General features: G+C 55.1%; 3 protein-coding genes across 10 annotated transcripts in view; all 3 read right to left on the bottom strand.

Annotated features, from left to right (window-relative positions):
* CNOT1 (CCR4-NOT transcription complex subunit 1) overlaps positions 1-6481 on the bottom strand; it is a 52848-nt gene extending 46367 nt beyond the window's left edge. For all 6 annotated transcript variants that reach the window (XM_042834733.1, XM_042834734.1, XM_042834737.1 and 3 more), the window contains exons 1-2: positions 6370-6481; positions 1131-1402 (exon numbers count right to left, since the gene is read on the bottom strand). In XM_042834733.1, the coding sequence (XP_042690667.1) occupies positions 1131-1232 (102 nt within the window). In that variant the 5' untranslated portion in view covers positions 1233-1402; positions 6370-6481. The remainder of the gene's footprint in view (positions 1-1130; positions 1403-6369) is intronic.
* A 2016-nt stretch (positions 6482-8497) lies between these two features.
* On the bottom strand, positions 8498-14340 carry SLC38A7 (solute carrier family 38 member 7). 3 transcript variants are annotated; one of them, XR_006171447.1, is made up of 13 exons: positions 14255-14340; positions 13830-13941; positions 13288-13746; positions 12854-13052; positions 12530-12674; positions 12201-12299; positions 11679-11736; positions 11470-11584; positions 11174-11321; positions 10888-11087; positions 10425-10479; positions 9684-10336; positions 8498-8913 (listed from the first exon to the last, which is right to left on the bottom strand). XR_006171447.1 is itself a non-coding variant. In XM_042834747.1 (12 exons), the coding sequence occupies exons 3-12, from the start codon at positions 13552-13554 to the stop codon at positions 10234-10236; spliced, it is 1389 nt and encodes a 462-aa protein (XP_042690681.1). In that variant the 5' UTR covers positions 13555-13746; positions 13830-13941; positions 14255-14340; the 3' UTR covers positions 8498-10233. The 3 variants fall into 3 exon arrangements, 2 of the variants coding, with proteins under 2 accessions (XP_042690681.1, XP_042690682.1); XM_042834747.1 differs by having other exon boundaries at positions 8498-10336; XM_042834748.1 differs by having other exon boundaries at positions 8498-10336; positions 13288-13686.
* A 482-nt stretch (positions 14341-14822) lies between these two features.
* The window catches only part of GOT2 (glutamic-oxaloacetic transaminase 2), an 11086-nt gene continuing 4108 nt past the window's right edge, over positions 14823-21800 (bottom strand). Inside the window, exons 2-10 of the mRNA XM_042834750.1 lie at positions 20504-20660; positions 19404-19532; positions 18737-18796; positions 18458-18619; positions 18144-18248; positions 17620-17770; positions 17225-17390; positions 16128-16278; positions 14823-15686 (exon numbers count right to left, since the gene is read on the bottom strand). Coding sequence (XP_042690684.1) covers positions 15564-15686; positions 16128-16278; positions 17225-17390; positions 17620-17770; positions 18144-18248; positions 18458-18619; positions 18737-18796; positions 19404-19532; positions 20504-20660 — 1204 coding nt within the window. The 3' untranslated portion in view covers positions 14823-15563. The remainder of the gene's footprint in view (positions 15687-16127; positions 16279-17224; positions 17391-17619; positions 17771-18143; positions 18249-18457; positions 18620-18736; positions 18797-19403; positions 19533-20503; positions 20661-21800) is intronic.

The following is a 21800-nucleotide window of genomic DNA, read 5'->3' as shown; positions in this document are numbered from 1 at the left end:
TGGAGACAGCTCAAGCATGCACTTATCCCTGCAACTATCTGAGAAACTGCACGAGGTGACACAAGTAATACTAGCAAGTTAAAGGCAACAGGGGAGCATGGAGATTTGAAGAACTGAGTACTGAACTGTGTTACAGCCACACACACTCAAACCAGCCATTTGCACTGGCAGTCTCTCAACGCACCAAGGGGTCTGCGGTGAAGGATGAGGAGGAACCTGCCCCCATTTTAGAGATCTGGATTCCAGCTGAAAAGAAGACTGATCATACATTCTCTCAAACCTAGACATTTATTATGCTGACATAATTTTTCATGTTAAATCTGCAAGTCACACCTCAGTCACACCTTGCTTCAGGAGCTGCTCATCTGTTGAAACAGGCTGACAAGGACAGCAGGATTTCACACCCTTGCAAGTACTGAACTTGTGAGCACAAATGTTTAACAGGCCCAGCTGTGTTGGGAACCCATCTAAACTAGTTTCTGAAACTTGCTCAGTAGCATTCACTTCCTCCTAAACACTCCTCTGCTGACAGCTGTTTCCAGCCCGTTCTGCAATCAGCTCTATATTTAAAAGGGTCAGTCAAACCAGAATTCTTGCCCAGATCTAAGATTTTTTTGTTTCAAGCTACAGCTACTCTGCCTATAAACCCAAGGTCACAGAAGCTCACCTGACTTACCAGCATGCTACGCTCCATCAATGAAACAAAGAGCAAAACTCTTCCACTCAAGGTAGGTGAAGATATTCAGATTAACCACGTCCTCTCATTTTCAGTGGAACAGCTCCAACAAGGAAATATAGTTTCCACCCTCTCCCACCTAATGCTCTTGCAGAGCATCCAGAAGCTGAAAAAATGAACCTGAAAGAGCTCAGGAGAGCTCTGCATGCCATACTCCACAAGCAGAGGCTGCTTGTAACGCACAGCCACAGTCATGCTGCTTTCAGATCTGAGAGCAACTGGTTGCTGTACACCACCATCCAAGCAGGAACAGCTGGGAGCTGCAGCCCCACATCCTGCAGCACAGAGCCGTGCACGGGAGAGCGCTGTGGAACGCAATTCAATCGAGGAGAGAAACCCCTCCTGACACTCTTTCTCTCCAAGATTTCCTCAGTCACATCGCTGCTTTACTTACGTGCTGTATTTCCTGCTGGCTGGCTCGGTAGTTTTTCTTGGTTAAATTGTCCACCAGGTAGCTGATTTGAGACAAGGCCAGCGAGAGCGAGTCAAGATTCATTGCTGGTTGGGGCGGAAGCAGGCGGCCGAGCCCGGCGCAAAATCACCATTATTCCCCTTTAGTCACCTCAGAGACAGGTTAATTGTTTTTCCCCCAATTAGCCTGTATCTGGTTGTGTTGCTTTCTTCAGCTCTTTCTCAGTTGTCTTCCTCTGTACAGAAACATGGCACCTGCAAGACAAAATTGCATCAGGTTTGAGTTCTGTAGCAACTTCACAGCTCTGTTCCAGGCACCGCCATTACTTTAACTGATAACGTTCTGTGACAAGTATTTTTCTGTTTATTCATATAAAGTCAAAAAGACAGTGCTTCCTCTGTACTAACAGAACAATTCAGTAACATGCTTCAGAGCTGTTTACTTTTTCTTGCTTGTAAACTAAGCTGCAAACCAAGTGAAGTTTAACACTGATAACACAGACGCTTTTGAAGGCTTAACTTATGTAAAGCATTTGATATAACGACATCCACCAGGAAAGCAAAGCATGATGAAGTTTTTGCAACACAAGCTTCGTTGTTTTCACAGCACCCAACCACATTTATGCCCTTCTGCACTGTGCCAGCCTGAAGGAGCCAGCAAACAGCTCAGCTGGAAGAACGGCCGCCCTTTCAGCACTGTGAGAAAGAAGAAAACGAGATGCATAGCAAATGAGGCAGCACACAGCAACAATCACAGGTCAGACAGTCACAGGTCACCACCGCTCCCAGCACCAATCAGGAGTTTACACACAGCGTGCTCGTTGGCCACCTCTGTCACATTTTGCCTGGCTGCTATCAAACAGCACCGCGCTCCGTGGCACGCAGCAAAACAAGCGGTTGTGAATGAGCAGCACACAAAGAGCTGCAAGAAACTGACCCTAACATTTGGCTCCTAGAGAAACAGCTTTCCAGTGAGCGAGAACTGCAAGCGTGCCAGCTTAATGGATTCCTATGACAACACAAACCTTGGCTCTTGACATCTCATCTGTTAAATCACAGATTGCCAACGCGATACAGTTGCATCCCAAAGCAAGTTCTGCACAAGCAGCAGTCGCAGGATACAGGGGGAAGCGGCTCCGGGAAGCAGCCCTGGTGTTTCCCAAGGGTGGAAGCGGTGAAGCAAGCAGACAGGGCTGCACCACACAGAGCTGCAGCTTCTGCCCCTTCCCTCTCTGCACAGGAGGTATTCACTCACACTTCGAGCTGTTCTTTACCACCTGCCTGTTTAACACTTCCTCCTGCCATAGCAGGAAGGATGCCCACAGGTCAGCTCCAGTGGAAGGGCAGCAGCGTGCTTCTTGCAGGGACGGGCAGGTTTACACACAGCTAATTCTCCCCTTGGTCCTCCAGAAGATGAACATCATAAGCAGTGCATTTCACCACAGGAAAAAAAAAAAAGCTAACTTTTATCACAGAATGGCCTGGGTTGAAAAGGACCACAATGATCACTGAGTTCCAACCCCCTGCTGTGTGCAGGTCGCCAACCAGCAGCCCAGGCTGCCCAGAGCCACATCCAGCCTGGCCTCGAATGCCTGCAGGGATGGGGCATCCACAGCCTCCTTGGGCAACCTGTTATGATGCCATAGAAACCCCACGTGCTCCTAGGAACCACAGTTCCCATTCACACAAAGACATTCCAACTACAATTTGAACTAATAGTGAAAGCAGTCCAGCTGACAAAGACAAGCTAGAAGAGTCACGAAAGAATTTCAGAACTTGTTGAAAGTTACAACAGGAAGAATCACAGAAAGCTTTCGGATTTATTTCTGTTCCTCTGGTAGGCTACAACTCATCACCTTCATTCACAGGCTTAATAACCCATTAAGTGCAGAAGGTCTGTAGGAACTGGGGGCACAGAGGTGACCAGGACAGGCCAGCAGGATGGCAGCTGACCTTCTGTAAACGGTAACTGGGTTTCAGACAGCATCAGCAGGCATTGCAGGCACATGCTTTTCAAGCAGTTCTCACCATAACAACCTAAAGCTTTTGACAAGTGTTTGTTACAAACAGATTATTGTTGCCACAGTGATTACAGACATCCCACAAAGAGCTGACAAAGGAACCCTGCTCCTGGTACAAACGCAGGAGCAGGACCCACACCAGCACCCCAATCCTGTCATTCCTCAGCCAGTAAGTCAAGCTTCAGAGTCTCCCTCTCTGGCCGCCAGGAAGAGAAATAGCATTGCTCTGGATATTGCTCCTAGGCTGATACAAATACAACACTCACACTCACCCTACCCCAAAGCAGGCTTTATATCCCAGGACTTCAGAGCTGGGCTGAGCCACAGGAAAGCACATGCCTACAGCCTGACCCTCCCTGCTGCTGCACAAAGCCCTGCAGAAACAGACACAGCCCAGCTGCAGCATTGCTGGAAAGCAGAGACCGCCAACTCTGGGTGCTCAACAACACAACAGTCAAAGCAGGGCTTTCCTTTCCATGGAAGCTGAACCAAAGCGTGAGCAGACACAGTGACTCAAGGGCAGAACACAGTAGCTGAAGGAAGCGGCTTCCTACCTACACTCTAGCTATACGGTTTGTGTGCTATGTATCCCCATGCACAGACACTTGCAGCTCCCACCAGCGCTTCAAAGTTTCCAATGGTGCAACCTAACTTACAGCAGTTCCCAAAATCCAGCACTGCCAGGAAAGAAGGCACAGGTACCTCCCTGTGTGACTGAACGTAATTTCTGCTGGACTGATTAAGGAAGCTATGAATGCTATGCAAGGCAGGCTTTATTTTTAGATGTGTGTATTCTTAGTGGGAATAAATCTCCCTACCCTGGCCTCAAGAATTCAAGCAGCTTTGAGTCCCTGTGACAAACCTCCCTCCTGGACAGGTCCAGAACAATCAGGCCTAAGCCAGAAAGAGTTTACCAAGGCATTGCACCTGCTGACAAAACCTGCAGTTACAGGGCCTACCATACAGTAAGTGGATTAGCTCTCAGACACGGCACTGGGGAGCTCTTAGAACACTGCCATTCTGTACTGTGCAACAGAGCAAACTTTTAAGAGGCAGAAAATATTTGCTGAAACCTACAGTGCTACATTGCCTGAGTGCTCCTTGAGGAAACGGAGGGGTCAGCAACCCAGCATCTGGCAGGGGAGAAGCTTCAGTTGATTCTCTTCAATGCTGCAGAGTTCTGCTGGGTTACAACAACATAAACGGGATACAATTGTAGGCTAGAATCCAAACGCACATGATTGAGAGGGCTAATATGTAACCAGTAGTCAGGTGTGGCCAAAACACTTCAACAAGTTCGAACACTCCCTACTAACCAGAAGCAGATCAGGAGGAGAAACAAATTTCGCTGCTGAGGATGACAAAACAAACCTCAAGTCCTCAGTACACATTTAGCAGAAAAACAACTCCAAAATTACTTTAAGCCAAACTTTGGGTTTTTTTTTTCTTAATATTTTTGCAGAACTAAGAAACTACTCCCACTGAGCTTCAAGGGCTGCAAAGGCTTTAAGTACTGCAGGTAGAGGATAAAACAACTCAAGTTACAACGGCAGCACATGTTCAGGGATCTCAATGATGAGGTTCTCAACTCCTGCCAGAAAGCATCACACAAATAAATCATACAATTAACACCAAGAGTGCTGTGCTAGATGGATAAACAGGATGAGGTGTTTCTCCAAAGAGGAGAGACAGGGAGAAAGTGAGTTTGCTGTGAGCCTGCCTTCGAGAAACCAGGCTAGAAGGATAAATGGCCAGAAAACAACACATATAAGGGAAGAACACTCTAGAAAGTGTCACACAACACTGTGTACTCACTGCCTCACTGTACTCACGCCAGTGTGCTTCCTGTTTATGACAGTCACCTCACCCAGGCTTGACCCACCTATAATTTTAGCCAATGCCAACGTAGTTACCTTAGAAACAGGAAGCACTCAAGTTACATGCACTAGGAATGACTTATCAGGACCACACCTGTGCTGCTGCCTGCTTCAGAAGAAAGAGAGGCAAATTCCATTGATAGCAGATGTCACACTTCCTTCTAAAAGGATGGACTCGTGAGCAGGTGTGAGTTGGAGATGTATCTAAAAATTAATCAGAGAACCACAGGGGCTGGAAGGAACCCCTGGAAATCCCCCAGTCCAAACCTGTGCTAATGCAGCTCACACAGGAAAGCATCTGGGAGGGTCTTGAATAACTCCAGAGAAGGGGACTCCACAGCCCCCTTAAGTAGCCTGTTCCAGCGCTCCTTGGCCTTCAAGTACCAGTCGTGTGTTGCTGTTGGGTTTTTTTGTTTGTTTGTTTGTTTTTCCTTAAGGTTACCTCATTTCTGTTGTAAACACAGGCATAAGTCATAGAATCACAGAATGGCCAGGGTTGGAAGGGACCTCAAGGATCACGAAGCTCCAACCCCCTGCCACACGCAGGGCCACCAACCTCCACATTTCACAGCAGCCCAGGCTGCCCAGGGCCCCATCCAACCTGGCCTTGAACACCTTCAGGGATGGACGGGGCATCACAGCCTCGCTGGGCAGCTGTTCCAGCACCTCACCACTCTCACAGTACAGAGCTTCCCTCTGACATCCAACCTCAATCTTCCTCCCTCAACTTCAAACCATTTCCCCTTGTCCTGCTGTTCTCTACTCTTGTGACTCCCCTCCTGGTTATAGACTCCCTGGAAGTCCTGGAAGGACTGCAATCACTCAGCCCAAACAAACAGCTGGTGCTCCACTGATAGCCAGAAATCGGGCCGTCCAAAGGGGACTGCTCAAACACACACAGCTATTCCTACCAGGGCAGCCAACTGTTGCAGCCCCGAGGCGGTATTACTGCTGCCGGTTCTCCTTGTGCTCCCCGGGCCCGCCGAGCCAGCAGCAGCGCTCCCACAGCCAACCCCGCCAAGAGGAGACGACCCAGCGCCCTGCGGATGGCGCTTCTCCACAGGACCCCGCTCAGCTCGCAGGGCGGCGGGGGGAGGGCAGCCGGAACTCGGCCGGGCCGCCGCTCTGAGCGCCGAACGCAGCTGAGGGAGGCAGCAACGCGCGCCAGGCCTCACACAGCGCCGCGGGCCTCACAGGCCGCGCTCCATCCGCCCGGCCCCGCACCTCCGCCGTGCCCCCCTCCAGGCTGCTGCTTTCTCCCTCTTCCCCCCCCACCCCCCCCATGAACGGCTCCGGTGCCCCCAGCCCAGCCCGCAGCTCTCACCTCAGAGGCAGCGGGGCCGAAGCAAGGCGGCGAGCTGCGGCCGCTCGCGCTTTTCTCCTCTGGTCTCCGCCGTTGCGCTACAAAATGGCGGACGGGGTCGCGCGCTCACGTCGCGGCCTTTCCCCTCCCCCGTCCCCTCGCGGCACGCCAGCGGGGGGTGGAGGGGGAGGGACGCGCGGAGGTTCCCGCCCCCCCGCTCGGCGTTTCGCCAATCGGAGCGCGCAGCTCCGTGCCGTCCGACCAATCAGCGCGGCTGACTCTCGCGGAGCGTTCCGCCGTCCTCCCCCCCGGCCCTCAGCGCGGAGCGAGGAACGAACTCCGATTGGTCGAAGCCGGCCGGACTCCTTCCTAGCGCTCGGGCCAATGAGAGCCGGCGGGCGTCTGGGCAGGAGCATGCGCCCCGGAGATCAACAAGCGTTGGCCGCTCGGGACGGCCAATCAACGCGAGGCAGGAAGAGGAAGTGGCGGGGAGCGCCAAAGGGCGCCCGGAGTCACGGGGAAGGGAGGGGGGGAGCAGCCCCCCCACAGTGGTGCTAACTGCCTCCCCCTCCGCGCAGTGGTGCGGTCCTCCCGACCGCCTCCCCCCTACGCGCAGCGGTGGTACGGCCCGCGCGCCGCGACCTCTAGCGCCGGACTGCGGTACTGCAGCTTCCCTCCCCCCCCCGCGGGTTGGTGGTGCGGTCCGTGCCGCTCGCCCCCCACAGGCGCGCAGTGGTGTGGGCCGGGGGGCCGCCATTTTGTGCGGGCCCTGAGGGGATGGGGTGAGTGGGCTTGGAGGTCTTTGGGGCTTTCCTAGTCTCAGCGGTTCCGTGATTCTGTGACGCTAAGCCCTCCCGTCACGCTGGGCTCTGCCCCCCTCAGCCGGTCCTGCTGGCGTTTTGGGACCCTCTGCCCCGTGGGACCACAAAGCCGTGCAGAAACCACATTGCGCCTGCCTGGGCTACTCATCACAATTCACTTTTATTGAGTCAAGGTCATCCAGGGTTGGGTTTTTTGTTTTTCTTTTTGCACTTAAAAAAAAATTACATAAAAAGTCTGTAAACAGCCACAGGAGTGATAAGGCAAACAGAGAAACAGCCCCGTCACCACATAACCTCAACAGCAGGGCGCAATGCAAACCCACCTCCACACACAGCACCAAGGGGGACAGAAAACTGAGCAGCATCTCTGGTTGCCTGCACTGCTGTGAGGACACAAACGTCCCGCAGCCCGGCTCCAGCCCACAGTGCAGTCTTGGCTGGGCCTGGTTTGTACCTGAAGGCCCCACAAGGACCACAGCCCTGCTTGCCTGGGCTCTCCTTCATGCTCAGAACCGTGCTGCAGCTGCTGCAAAGCCAGTGGAGACAGCCAAGGTGCTTATCCAGGGATCTTTGCTGTTTTATGCATTTTGGAGGAGGTGGGAGAAAAGGGAAGGGAAGATGGGAAAAGCAAGAAAAGGGGAAATGAGTGAAAGAAAGAAGGGAGGGGGAAAGGAAAGAAAGGAGAAAAGGGGAGGAAGGGAGGAAGGGAGGAGAAGGGGAAAAGGAAAAGGGGAAAAGGAAAAAAAGGAAAAGGAAGGAAGGGAGAGAAAGAGGAGAAAAGAGAGAGAAAGGAGAAAAGGAAAGGGGAAGAAGGGAGGGAGGGAGGAAGAGAATGGAGAGAAAAGGGAAAGAAAATGGGGGTAGGGAAAGAAGGGAAGGAGGGAGAGGGGGAAGGGAAGGAAGGAGAGAAAGAGGAAAAAGAGGGGAAGAAAGAAAGGAGGAAAAAAGGGAAGTATGGACAAGGAAGCCCGAGCCAGAAGGGGCTTGGAGACAGCCTGTGCCTGTGATGTCCTTGCTCCCACGTGCAGCACAGATGGACACAGATGCTGTGTTTAGACACAACACCCACTAACCCCAGGCTCTGGCTCCTTCCATCTCTTGTTCTCGTTCTAGGAAAGCAGGCTGTGCATGCTCACACACTGCACGCTTCGTATTCCCTGAAACACAGCCTGATTTCTGAAGAGCCCAGCACTCTGACAGCCCTCCTCTGTTCCCAGGTGAGCACACGGCAGTGATGCAAACAGGAGGTTTGCTGGAGCCTTTTCATGTGAAAAGCAGAAGGCGCAGAGGCTGGAGCTATCCTGGAAGAGACTGGAGGGACACAATACTTCACAGAGTCCCCCACAACAATTTATTTGGGCTTTCCTTCTCATTTTCTGTCTGGATTTCCCCATCTCGCCTCAGAGAGATGGGGGAAGGTGGGGAGTATTCAGATTACAGAGCAGGTTCTGGAAAGAAATGTGCATTTAGGTGAAAAGTTCTTTCCCAGAGTTGTGCCAGCACTGCCTGGGAGCTGCGGAATGTGAGAGCCAGGCTGAAGCCACCTTTTGTCAGATCACATCCATACACCACAAGCACTGTAGGGAGAGGATGAATGACACCCAGCAAGCTGTACCACAGGCCGTCCTCCCATCCACTGCTGGCTGGTCACAGAGGGAAAGGAACATGGCAAGGACTGCATCAACGTGTCACCATTCATCTTCCCACCGTCACAGGCTGGGCCACGTCCCGTGTCTGCCAAGCACTGCTTTGAGACCATGCATGAGGATACACGAACATCAATCTTTCCCTGCCTAGGAATTTAGAAGCCAAAGACCAAGGGACCTTAAAGTCTCAACAGCAGCAGTTGGCTGCTGAGATTTAACTGCCCCAATCCTCATCTGCAGCTGAGAGAACTTCTACACACAAAAAAAACCCACAACCAGGAAGCAGAAATGAAACTATTGGGAAAGGCTAAGGAGGAACATCCCAGAGCAGCACCAGCCACAGCACAAATGAGAACAATAATGGCAACGATAGGAAACGGATTAATACTGCCTGCTTTATCCCCAGAGCATCCCTTAAAACCTACACCTTGCCCACTCCTCGGCCTTGCACTCCAGAAGAACAGGATTTGAAATTAAGAGCTTGGTTCTAGTGTAGTGTTTCCAGTAAGCAGATTCAGTTCACAGCACCTTCTCCAGTGAGTCTGCCAGCCCCAAGGCTGGGGCTGACAATGTAAACTTTGCTCCTGAACTCTTCCCGGCCCCCCTCCCACAGATGGCAAGTTAAAATCAGGCTTCATGCAACATTCCCATTTCCTAACAGCAAGTGCAGCCTGGTCAGAGGAAAATGGGAGGGAAAACTCCTGCTAGCACTAGGATAGAACTGCAGGCTGGCAAGACGAGCCACAGGAAAGCAAACTTAAAACCAAGCACAGACACGGAAGAGGACAGAGGAGACGTCACTGTCTAAGCTCATGGGTTTAAGGTGGCGGAGGAATTGCTGTGCTCATGCACAGTAAAACTCACTCACGTTGAGGTGATGGAAATCAGCCGGGACCCATCAGCCCTTTGCTTTCTCCCTTTCTGCAGGTGCACCATTTGTTTTATGCTCTGATCGCAGCACACTCTCACCAACTATGAATTAAAGCACGGTCTCTAGTTCCCTTTAAACAAGACACACTGCCTCCCTCTAATGCTATGACTTCAAGCTGTGAAAGTGCTGGAAAGAAGCTCCCCCAACACTGAGGGAAGCAGTGTGCTTTCCTGTGCAAACCCCAACGGGATCCCTTAGTGAAGCCCACCCCAGAGGGGCAGGAAGGATTTGACCTGGATGTCAGCACGGAGTGAGTGGGGTTCTCCTCCGTCACCAGGAAGTCAGGACTGAGAAGGCAAGCCTGACTGCCTGGTGTGTTAAGACAACAAGACACAAGTCCCTGCAGGGCTCTTCCAGCGAAGCCCTGCGTTTCAACACTCCTCTTGGACGTTCCCAGTATGCTAAAATGTTTTCTCCCTGCTCCCCCTCAGTCTGATGGGAAATCTACTTCCCCTCAGGAGCAGCAGGGTCCTGCCTGGAGGAGGGGTCAGGCTGCGAGATCCACGAAGATGGCGTTGGCAGTGGTCTGTCCGAAGATGAAGGCTCCTAGGGTGACCATGAATACCCCGTAGCTGACCTGGGCCCACCAGCTGCAGATGCAAAAGGATGGGATGCACTTAGAGGGGACCTTTATGCCCAAATCTCACAGGGAAAGCAGGGAGAGGGGAAGCTTGTTACCTGACTGCTCTGGTTTCTTGGATCTCGGAGAGTTTGGCTTGAATCAGGCAGAGCCCTGAGAGGGACAGGAGGCACATTAAACCCAGACAAGGACTGAGCAGACGCCCTGCAGACCAGGGAGCTGAACTGAGCCCCAATGAGGCAAGGGCAGCGTGGACACGTCCTCTCCTGTTTCTCTTTGCCCCCTTCCAGCCCACAGGGGGTGTGCTACAGCCCAACCCCAGCCACCTCCCAGCCTGCTCTGGAAAGGGGCAGAGCATGCTGCTGCCTGATGAGATAAGCCTTCCTCCTGCCCGTTCTCACCCAGCCCGCTGCTTCTCCCAACTCCCAGTTCTGGAGTAGAGACAGCAGTCAAAACCAGTTGGACCTCTTTCTCTAAAGGTCTCCTAGCTGCTACGTTCCCATCCCACCCCTCCCTCTTTGCAATACAAGGCCACGAGACCTCCACCGACCACAGATGTACCTGGGAAGACAAAGATGAAGCAGGCGGCCAAGCCTCCGATGACAGAGATGACTTTGCCAATATCAGGGATGAACAGAGCCAGGAGGAGAGTCAGGAGGAACCAACTAATGGTCTGCAGCAGGCGTCTCCTCCGCTCCCGAACCACGTCCTCCTCCACCGTCACTCCGGTGTAGCGGAGCCAGAGGCCTTCCAGAACAGCCCTGTGGGCACAGAGCCACGGGAAGGAAGGAGGGTTCCCAGCAGCGCCCCCCTGCCCGCGCCAGCCCCGCTGCCTCTCCTCACTCACCGGCCGCAGAAGTGCAGGATGGGGTAGGATGTCAGCACGCACAGGATGATGAAGGCCCGAGCGAGGGCGACGGGGATGTCATTGGAGGGGTAGGAAAGCAACACATCCTGGTCCACGCTGGCCCCAAAGGTCAGGAAGCCACAGACACCTGCCAGGGAAGGGCACGCTCAGCAGGGCTCAGGGCAAGACCCTCTGGATGCGTGTTCAAGGTCCCTCTGCTGAGCAGAGCGTCTGTCCCCAGGAGCTCACAGCTCCTCCAAGGACCACGCCAGCCACCATGGGGTCCCCTCACTTACCAGTGCCGGTATAGACAAAGAGAGCGATCACCATGGCTGCTGTCACCACTGCTCCCCACGTCTTCACCTCTGGCTGCTTCATGCTGTTAAAGACGGGCACGCTGCTCACGTGGCACTGCCAGAGACATGAAAAGAGCGAGGGAACACGTTATGGGATGAGCCGGAGCAGCAGGGAGATGCACAGGATCCCGTGTGCTGCTCAAAGCTACCTGGAATCCAAAGCAGATGGTGGGCATGGCGTTGAACACGGCCATCCAGGTGGAGGGGCTGGGGAGAGAAACGGCCACCGGTCAGAGCAGGGGCATGTGGGAACTGCTGGTTCCTCTGCTGACCTGTCCACACCTCAGCCACCAATTGCTCCCACCTGGGACAGAGCTTTTGCATGGATAAAGGTTTTCCTGGGATCAAAAATAAAAGAACTGCTAAAAAATAAATATAAGGATCCATTTGGGTAGTGAAAAAAACCGATCTTAACTCTGCTCTGCCCTCAAACGCCTGGAGCAGTCGTGCCTGCCCACCCTGGGTCCAGAAATAGTCCCATACTGTGAATGAAAGGAAAGTCACACGGGCAAAGGAAATAACCAAAAATCACCCAAAGGAGACCCAGATCTCTCCTTTCTGGGGTTTGATGCAGCTGTAGCAGAGCTAAAGGTGAATTGCTCTCCTCAAATCCTGCGCTGGAGGACTGGAAATCCAGCTGAGCCCATCAGCATCACATCTCTTGCACGCACCTGGTAGGAATCTCCACAGGCACAAGCTCCTTGTCAGGCCAGATGTACTTGATGATGATGACTGCGGTGACATACCACGTGCCAATCACACTCAGAGAGCTGCAGGGGGGGACAGCAAGCCATCGGCATCCTGCCTCCCAGCTCCGAGGATGTCTGAGGGTCTCCTCCCAACATTTTCAGCCCCATCCCTCTGCCTGCACAGCCTGGGCCATCCCGACCCCTCCAACCTGGACGATCCCCGCTCTTCTCTTCCCCCAAGGAAGACACCAGGTGCTGTCACCCACTGTCCCCAGACCACCCCCCCAGTCCTGCAGGGCTCTCCTACCCACCTGGCATACTTCTGGAAGCCGATCTCCTTGGGGATGGAGAGGGGTAGGATGAGGAGGAAGGCAGTGATGCTGATGGTGAACTTGCGGTCCGTGTACCAGTGGCTGCTCCCTGCTTCCTCAGGCTCTGTCACCAGAGCAGCAATGACTGTGGGCACAGATAGGTCACAGAATCACAGAGCCATTTCGGTTGGAAAAGACCACTAAGATCCAACCCCTATCCATCCCCCCCAGCCGCGCTGCTCAGCACCACGTCTACCCAAAGGATCACGTCCTTTCCCCTTTCCAGAAGGAGGGATGCGACCCGCTGCTCCTTGGGGCACTCACTCTTGTCCTCTTGGTCTCCGATGATGATGAGGAAAGCGATGCAGGTGCCAAAGGTGTAAACGGCGATGGCCACCTCACACAGCACACCTGGCACCTTCCCACACACCGCCCACACCACCTCTTGGTACGTCCGTTCATTGCTGGCCTGCGAGCAGTACGCCAGGATCACCAGTCCTCCGATGATGAAGATCAGCATGCACTGGGGTAAGGGAGACACAGGGAGGGGACAAAGTGAGGCAGCAGCAAGCCAACGTTCCCAGATCCACCCCAAAACGCGTACAGCATCCCTGCTGCCCCTCAGAGGTCTGAACCTCTGCTTCACCTGGCCGGCTTCCACCCGGGATCTCCTCCTCCCCACGGCCCCCGCATGGAGCTCCACATCCCCCCCAGCCCCTCCAGACGTGGGACGAGGGCTGTCCCCCCCCAGCTCTCACCATCTGCAGCGCAATGCCCGCAGCCACGCCGCCAGCCATGTTGAAGGCAGCGGGGAAGTTGAGCAGCCCGGCCCCGAGAGCAGCATTCACCACGATGAACACCGCGCCCAGCGCCGACGTGGCCCCGGCTCCGTTCCCTTGGCTCTCCTCGCTCTTCGGCACCGCTTCCACGCTGGGGCTCTGCAGGAGCCTGGCCCGTTCCCCGGCATCGGCGCTCCACTCCCAGTCCCTGTAGTCAGTGTTGATGCTCCCGGCGGCCTGAGCCATCCTCCTGCCGGCAGGGCCCGCTCCTCCCAGCCGTGCGTCCTGCTAGCGCTCCCGCACCGGGGTCGGCCGAATGCCGCGGGGCACCATCGGTTCCATCGGGTTTGGCGACAGCGAACAGCCAGGCTGTCACCGCTACAAAGGGCAGCAGGAGAACGCGAGGCTGCCGAGGATCCTCCAGCACCCCTGCAGCCTCTGTTAGAGAGAGACAGCGGGGTAGGGCACGAGGACAGCCGGCGCCCCACGGCACGGGGACGCTCCAGGGAAGGAGAGCTCACCTCCGCCTCGCTGGGTTCACGGGACGCGCATCGCTGCGGGCACGAGCCCTGCTGAGCGTCCTGAATTCCGGCCCCAATTTCTGCAAGCTCTGCAGAAGCTGCCACCCACGTGCTGCGGGTAAAGGTCAGGGCCGGGCTCAGCGAGACACGCAACGACCACCGCAGCGCGCGTCCGGCGCGGGGCGGCATCGCTGCGGGAACGGCCGCGCGGCGCCTCCGGGCAGCGCCCCGTCCCCGCGCACGGCCACGCAGCACGGACGGAGGCCTGCGGGGCTCGGGGGGGAACCCGCACGGCCCAGGGGAACCTCCGGGCCTCCCGCCCGGATCGCGTTTAACCCGGCGGAACGACGGGCGGCCCCCGCGCCCAGGCTGCACCCTAAGGGCGCCCCCAGCCCCCCCAGACCCAACGGGACCCCCCCGCTCACCCGGGCGGGGCGATCTCTCCCTCTTTCTGCGGTCCGGAGCCGCCTCCCGCGGCTGTGTCCACGCCCGTCCCTCCCCCCGCCGGGGCCGCCCCGCTTTCTCTCCCCGCCCCGCCGTTCACCGCAACCGCGCCGGCGCCGCACGCCCCGCGCTACGCCTCCCGAGCGGCTCCGGATCGGATTGAAAATCAGAGCGGAGCAATGCATGCAGTGAGCGCCCCAGGCCGCGGATGGGACCCGGGCAGCCCGAGCTGGGGACGGCCAGCCTGCGGCAGGGCTCGGCGCTGGGTGAGCTTTGAGGTCCCTCCCAACTTCAGCCATTCTCTGGCGTGCAGAGCAGCCCGTACTCTCCCCTGCAAAAGGAGAGGATGGTTTGTGCACGGCCAGCTCTCAGACCGCCCTTGGGATCCTTCCCTCCTGCACTTAGCATCTCCAGCCCTTGGGATGAAGGGAGGATGAGGTGGATGCCACTGCATCCCCAGGTCAGGCTGGACACAGCCCAGCTCATCCGGGCTCATAGGGCTGCTGGGATGGGGGTACAGGGGTTGGGGAGACACACAGAGCCACAGAGCAGTTTTCAGAAGTTCTTATTGAGGGGCAAGAAATCTTTCGACCTCAGAGCATGGGAGCAGAGGTTGAGAGCAGTGACAGGAGTCTGCCACACACACACACACACCAATGCCACTGTGAATGACATCTGAAAGAGTCCCAGATGGAAACAACAAAGCCCACAACGGAGCACATTTTAGTAGTGACGAGTCCTCAGAGCCTTTACACTCTTTCTAAGATGGCAGCTTCAGCGCTGCCTACTTCCAGGCTAAGCCCAAGTCCAGCAGCAGAGGGTGGAGGAGGACAGAACCTGCAGGCAGCAGGGTTAGGCTGAGTGTGGGTCACCAGATGAACCCAAACATCCCCCCTCCCAGCCCACCCTGCTCCCTGCCTGCTGCTGTTAGGGTGAGCAGCCTGGTAAAGCCTTCTCGTGGAGAAACAAGCACAGGGACACCTTTGGTGCGTACACTGGCAGGACGCAGAGCAGTGACCTCCCACTCCCTCCAGTGCAGATGGGTGTTGGGGCTGACGGACAAAGGACAAGCAGCAGGAGATAATGGCGATGATACAGGGAGCCAGCAATCACGTCCTTGCTCCACAACGTGGTGCAATTTGGACTAGAGGCTTCTACAACAACTCATCTACAAGATACATTCAGCAGCGGCACTAAGTGCTGTGGTTGGAAGCGTTCTCCTTCCTCCCTTTCCCTCCCCTTCTCTGACTGATGGGGAAAGGCCAGCAGCTCCAGCGCAGGCCTCTGTCTTTACTTTGTGACTTGATGGATGGCATGAGCCAGGTAGCCCACATTGCTTGATGCAACTCCTGCCACGGAGATTCGTCCGTCCTTCGTCATATAGATGGAGAACTCCTTTGTCAGCCGCTCCACCTGGGACGAAAGAGCAGAGTTCAAATTAAAGCCCTATCTCTATTCTGTTGTGGAGCGTGAATTTATACAGCTTGCTAGAATCGAACATAAGCTGGGTGCCAGCAGAACCATCATCCAACCACCTGCAGAGCTCTGGGAAAGCAAGAGCTGCCGCTCAGCTCTCGGGCAATGTGCAAACTCTGCAGATGTTCAGCCAGGAGTCACCTCAGAGCAGCACCAACCGACTGCCAGATAAGCAGGATACATTTGCTTTCAACCTCCACAAGAACATCAGGAAGCAGAGCCAGACATGAGCCCCCCACGGTACTCCAGTTCTGCAGGCGGGGAAGATGCCCCTCTCTGAGAAGACCTGCCCCCATGGGCTCATTCTGGCACCAGCACTCTGTATCTTTCTGGCAAGCACCACAAACAACACCTTGAGACCAGAGGAACCACGTTTACCTGCTCAGGCTTCAGCCCCGTGAAGCAAAACATGCCAATCTGGTCAGTGATGTGCTGCCAGTTGTGGGAAGATCCCTCTTTCTTGAGGTTGGACACCAGCTGAGTCCTCATGCTGATGATCCGGTCGGCCATGCCCTTCACCTCCACCAGCCTGACAAGTCAACCCAGTTACTGCTCAGAGCACAGCAGGGATGTGCCAACACAACTCCCTCCCCAGCTACCCAGAAAGCAATCTGTCTCCAACTGCAGGAGCCCTGCACCCCAAAAGCACCGGGTGTGCCATCAGTCATGGTCCATAGCCAACCACGGAACGGACACACAGCCATACCCACAGCTGAGAAAAGCCCACGGACTGTGAACCTCTTGCTTTGGCTGGACGACTACTTATTCATTCCACTGCTGTTGGATGCTATTACCAGAGTCTCGGCAGCTCTCGCTTCTGAAAGATCTAGGAGAGCTGGGGGCTCCTGGCAGCACTGCCCAAAGCCCACATAAAATAGTATCTGGGGAGAACTAAGGGCACCCCCCAGTGCAGGCAGGAAGCCTCTGCTCCAATGCAGTGCAGCTAGGAGACATCTCTGCTGGATCACGCAAGGTGCCAGCCTGCCAAAGCAGTGTGGCCACAACACACAGCCAGCCTTTGTTCTGCACAGCCAGCTGCTGGAGCAGCATGGGCTGGCACCAGGAAAGAGGCTTAGGGCACCAGGGTGACATTCCTGTGTTTTAATTCCCAAGGGGCTTAAGCTTCTACTTCCCCTGATGTGAAGCACAGCCGCAATGCCTCAGTTGGTTTTCTTTTGCACTCCTTTGACTAGCAGCTCCAGCAGCCTTCAACCTAGGGAAGCTTTATCCCCCCACCCCCACCCCCTCGAGTGTTTTCTGCCTCAGTAGCACAAGGAAAACCCTTACATGCCAGGCCAGACTGATACTAGCTGGAGCAATCAGATCTGGGTGGGGATTTCCCTAGAGGAAAGCAGTAGCACACGGCTTTGGCTGCAGCCTGAAGTAAGGGCTGCCCGCAGTGCAGCAAGCACAGCACAAGGCTACCACAGGGAGACGCCGCCTTGCTGCCACGAGCTTTAGGAGCCCCTTCTTACCACTCCTTCCGTAGGTCAGGGGTGGTCAGGATGAGGGAGGCGATGCGGGCTCCGTTTATGGGTGGGTTGGAGTACATGGGACGGATGAGGATCTTCAGCTGTGATTCAACCCTCTTGGCTTCCTCTGCATCGCGGCAGATCACCGTGAAGGCGCCTGCACGCTCTCCTGAAACACAGGCTGTCAGCTCCCAGCTTCTGCTCAAGGATACCCAGGGCTGGGGCAGGACTCCTCCACGGAAAGACCTCCACCAGCTCCCAAGGGCTGCCTCCTGCGCTCCGTTCAATGCTACAGGCTGGGCGCAGGCAGCAGTTGGAACTGAGAGGACGCGAAGCATCTCCACCAGGACACCCACCCCTAATCCAGAGAGATCTTCCACCCCAGCCACCCAACTCACCGTACAGCCCCATGTTCTTGGCGTAGGACTGGGACAGCACGACGTCGATGCCCTGCTCAATGAAGTGCCGCACAGCCCAGGCGTCCCTGTTGATGTCCCCGCTGGCAAAGCCCTGGTAGGCCATGTCAAAGTACGCGAGGAGGTTCCGTTTCTGCCAGCAAAGAAGCAACAGTGTGGCTGAGTACCCAGATGAACCTTGCAAGGAGACACCAGGCACGTGAAACATCTTCCTGCGTTTTTAATATGTGAGAACTGGGAGACTCCTCTTGAACTATCACTGCTCACTTTGCCACAGCTCTCTTCACAGAGCTGCTTCCCCCACCTTCCCAAAAGGCGCCAGCAGAAAGCCTGCTGCTCAGACAGGAGCTTTATGGGTGCCTTAGTGTGGCTCCTGCCTTCAGCACAGGAACTTCAGGGCAGGGAGTAGCCTGTAACTCGATGACGACCAGACGTTACCCATTAAAGTACAGAGATGTGGTTTTCCTGTGAAATGCACAGCATCTCCAGGACACCCTCATGCCCACCTTCACCACGGATGCCAACTCCTTCCATTGCTCCTGCCGGGGATCCACTCCAGTGGGGTTGTGAGCACATGCGTGCAAGAGGATGATGCTCTTCTCTGGAATTTTCTATGACAGACATTACAACGAGTGATTAACAACATCTGAGCACTCTCCTCAGCCGCTGAGGTGAGACTGTTGCCCCAAGATGGTTTAGATGAGCAATGCAGAGCCACAACTCAGTGTCATCGGGCTCCTCACCACGTTTAGGTGAACAAAAGAAGCTCGCCCTTCTCCCCACATCACCTCCCTGCATCCAGGCGTGGAAAGCAACTCACAGAAATGTCCTCCATGGCACCTGTGAAGTCCAGGCTACACGTTTTGGGGTCGTAGTAGCGGTAAGCCTGAAGCTGCAGGCCAGCATCACGGAAGATGGGTGTGTGGTTGCCCCAGGACGGTTTGGGTAGATACACATCACGGCTAAACTTGAAGAACCGTTGCTGACGAAGAAAAAGACACCGTGTTCAAACAGACTGGCCAGATTCGAGCAGACAGAGAAAACCAAAGATTAAGCTCTTGTCAAAGGATGTTCCTTCCTTCTCCACCCAGCCACTCACCAAGAAATTGGCTCCAATTCGCAGAGATCCAGTCCCAGAAATACCTTGCACAGTAACGTACTGCAAGGGAAAAAGAACACAAGGCTGTAAGCAGATGCAGTAGGATACAGGGAGCAGCCCAACCAACAGCAGCATTAGCAGCTGCACAGCCCTGCGGCTGCACACCCGAACAGGGACACGGGGCTGGAGGGGCAGGCATCAGCAACTCCTGTTGCAGGGCAGGGAGTTGGACCCCTGGCAAGGTTCTGACCCCACCTTGGGAAGGGCTGCTTGCTGAGGAAGCAGTTATCCTGGGGTGAGCCAGGATGTTGGATGTTAGGGGGAAGTTCTTTACAAGGAGAGTGGTTAGGCCCTGGAACGGGCTGCCCAGGGAGGTTGTGGATGCCCCGTCCTTGGACGTGTTCAAGGCCAGGTTGGATGGGGTCCTGGGCAACCTGATCTGAATGTGTATATTTGGTGGCCCTGTTAGGCAGGGGGGTTGGAACTACATGATCCTTGAGGTCCCTTCCAACCCGGGTGATTCTGTGATTCTGTGATTCTGTGATTCTGTGAGCCAGCCAGCAGCTCTGCTGGGACCCACACCAGCCTTTCTGCTTCTGCCGGGTGCCCACGCAGCGACCACACGTCTCAGTGCTGCCCACCCACCGCTCCCCAGCCCGCTCCTCACCCGGCCACTCTTGAAGGCTTCACTGTTTTCACCCAGTGCGAGTTCTGCTGATGCTCGGGTGAAATCTGCCAGCCCTGCAATGGGCAAGTACTCCTTGTCCATCTTCTTAGATGCTATCATGGCCTCCGCCTGGAAAGGAGGACACACATTCAGCACGGGAAGATTACCGCGGTGAGGACGGTGGCCAGCTCCACGCTGCTTCTCTTCACATTTGCTCACTCAAAAGGGTCAAAATTTGGCTGACAGGAGCTTCCCTCCACAGACCACAGCCCAGTAAAGCTGGGGCAGCAGCACACATGTGGTGACACTCAGCTTTTACCACAGAGGCTGTTAGTGTCAGACTGGCAGAGCCAGGGAACTGGGTGCCACTTCTGGCCCACTGTGAGTTAATGCTGCTGCACACACACGTGTTTCTTTGCCCAAGCAAAGTCCTGCCAGACTGGGAGACTCAAATATTATGGAGAAGCAGAAAAAGTCTGCTTTGGGAACCCTGCCTGTGCTCCCAGGGCAGCAAGACAAGCACAGCACCAAAAAGCTCCTCCTGTGACACCACCCAGGCTGCCTGGTTGTGACACAGCTGCAGCACGTGCCGACCCAGGAAACGGAGGGCAAAGAATGGCTTTAAATCTCAAGCCAATGAGAACCAAGGACAACACATCCTCCCTACGCCAAGACCAGCCAGTGGATGCGCACTTCAGCTGGCAGCTATTTCTAACAGCCTGTTTCTAACACAGAGCCCCGAAAGGCTCCATAATCCCCTCCAAGGCAGTGTCCACAGCCAGCTCCTTGGGCTGGAGTTTTAGACTGGCTTAAGGACAAGCTGGTAACAAAGGCTCAGCAGAGTTTTTAAGACTAATCCAGTAAGGGGACAACGTCAGCTCTTCCATCCCATGTGGGCCAGCCCAGGGAATGCCAGTTTATTCAAGAAACACCTTGGTGCTCAAAGCTGGTTCAAGGACTGCTGTCAGTCAGCAATAAGTTAGATTTCCCTGGATGGGAATGGGGCACACAGGGTTTATCCCCTACTGCTTCACAGCTGGCTGTATTGTGTCTCTAAAGCACTGGCACTGCTAACAGCCCTGCTCTGGGGCCAGGCTCACCTTGCGAACGCAGTTCAGGACGTACGGCTTCCCGTTGTCATCCCGGTAGGCTCCCACACCCAGGTTCATCTTCTTGGAGTTGGTGTCGCGCTTGAAAGCTTCGGTCACCCCCAGGATAGGGTCGGGGGGACCCATCTCCACGTGGGACCACCATGAGCTGAAGGGAAACAAGCTCAGAATCAGGCTGGAGAAGCGGGGATGGTGCTGTGCCCCGCAGCTTTCGGGTTTCTGGATCATTTGTGAAGGTGTGCATCACCATGGGGACACGAGCAGGAGTGCTGTGGGACTGGTTGGGGACATGAGACCCAGTGTCACCTCTCAGATGGGCACAAGGAGCAACACCTTCATGTGGACCTCGACAGGACACACAAATAGAGAGGAAAGCTCAAGGGGAATCCTGTCTTTAAGCCACAGTAAAAGGCACAGGCAGTGCCTATGGAGGATCACCCACACGAGCCGGCACTGCATTTTCCTTGGCAAAATGGGCAAACAGCCTCAGTGCATTGAGCCTGAAGACACCCGGCTGCCTCCAAGCCACCAAGAGGTAGGAGTGGCCCTGCTTTCTCCATGTGCTGGCAGCATGTCAGCCCTAAAACTGCCAGCTCCTCACAGCCCACAAGCTGCAGGTCATCCCACCCAGGGCACCTCAGCCAGATGCAATCACAGAATCACAGCATGGCCTGGGTTGCAAAGGAGCACAGTGCTCATCCAGCTCCAACCCCCTGCTGTGTGCAGGTCACCAACCAACAGCCCAGGCTGCCCAGAGCCACATCCAGCCTGGCCTTGAATGCCTGCAGGGATGGGGCATCCACAGCCTCCTTGGGCAACCTGTGCCAGTGCCTCACCACCCCTGTGTGAAAAACTTCCTCCTAACATCCAACCTAAACCTCCCCTGTCTCAGTTTAAAACCATTCCCCCTTGTCCTATCAAAGCACAAGTCCTTTTGCACGAAGCAATTCTTCCAAACACCCAGAAGGGCTGTTTTCCCTGCCACTATGTGAGAATCCTTCTTTGCTTTTTTTTTGGCTCAAAGCTTGCTTCCTGAGGTATTTTGTTGAGGAGGCAAGTGATGGGTGCTGTGTGGCAATCAACATCGCTGTGTGGACAATTTTCCATCTTTGGAGCTGTCTGCCTTCAGAAGATGGTGCTCAGGACTGTTTGCTGGCAGAAGAACTAGCCTGTGACCAAATAACTCCTGTTTGCTATGGGAGGCTGGGGGATGATACCATTGTATCCTGCGAAGGCAAGATGCAAGTTGGTGCCTCCCTGCTTCCTCTTATCTGCTGGCAAGGCCAGG

This window comes from Centrocercus urophasianus, unplaced genomic scaffold (genome assembly GCF_019232065.1).
Source record: "Centrocercus urophasianus isolate 14NV4802_14NV808 unplaced genomic scaffold, USGS_Curo_1.0 seq_49, whole genome shotgun sequence".
Classification (NCBI taxonomy): domain Eukaryota; kingdom Metazoa; phylum Chordata; class Aves; order Galliformes; family Phasianidae; genus Centrocercus; species Centrocercus urophasianus.
This window is presented reverse-complemented; position numbering and strand designations above follow the sequence as displayed.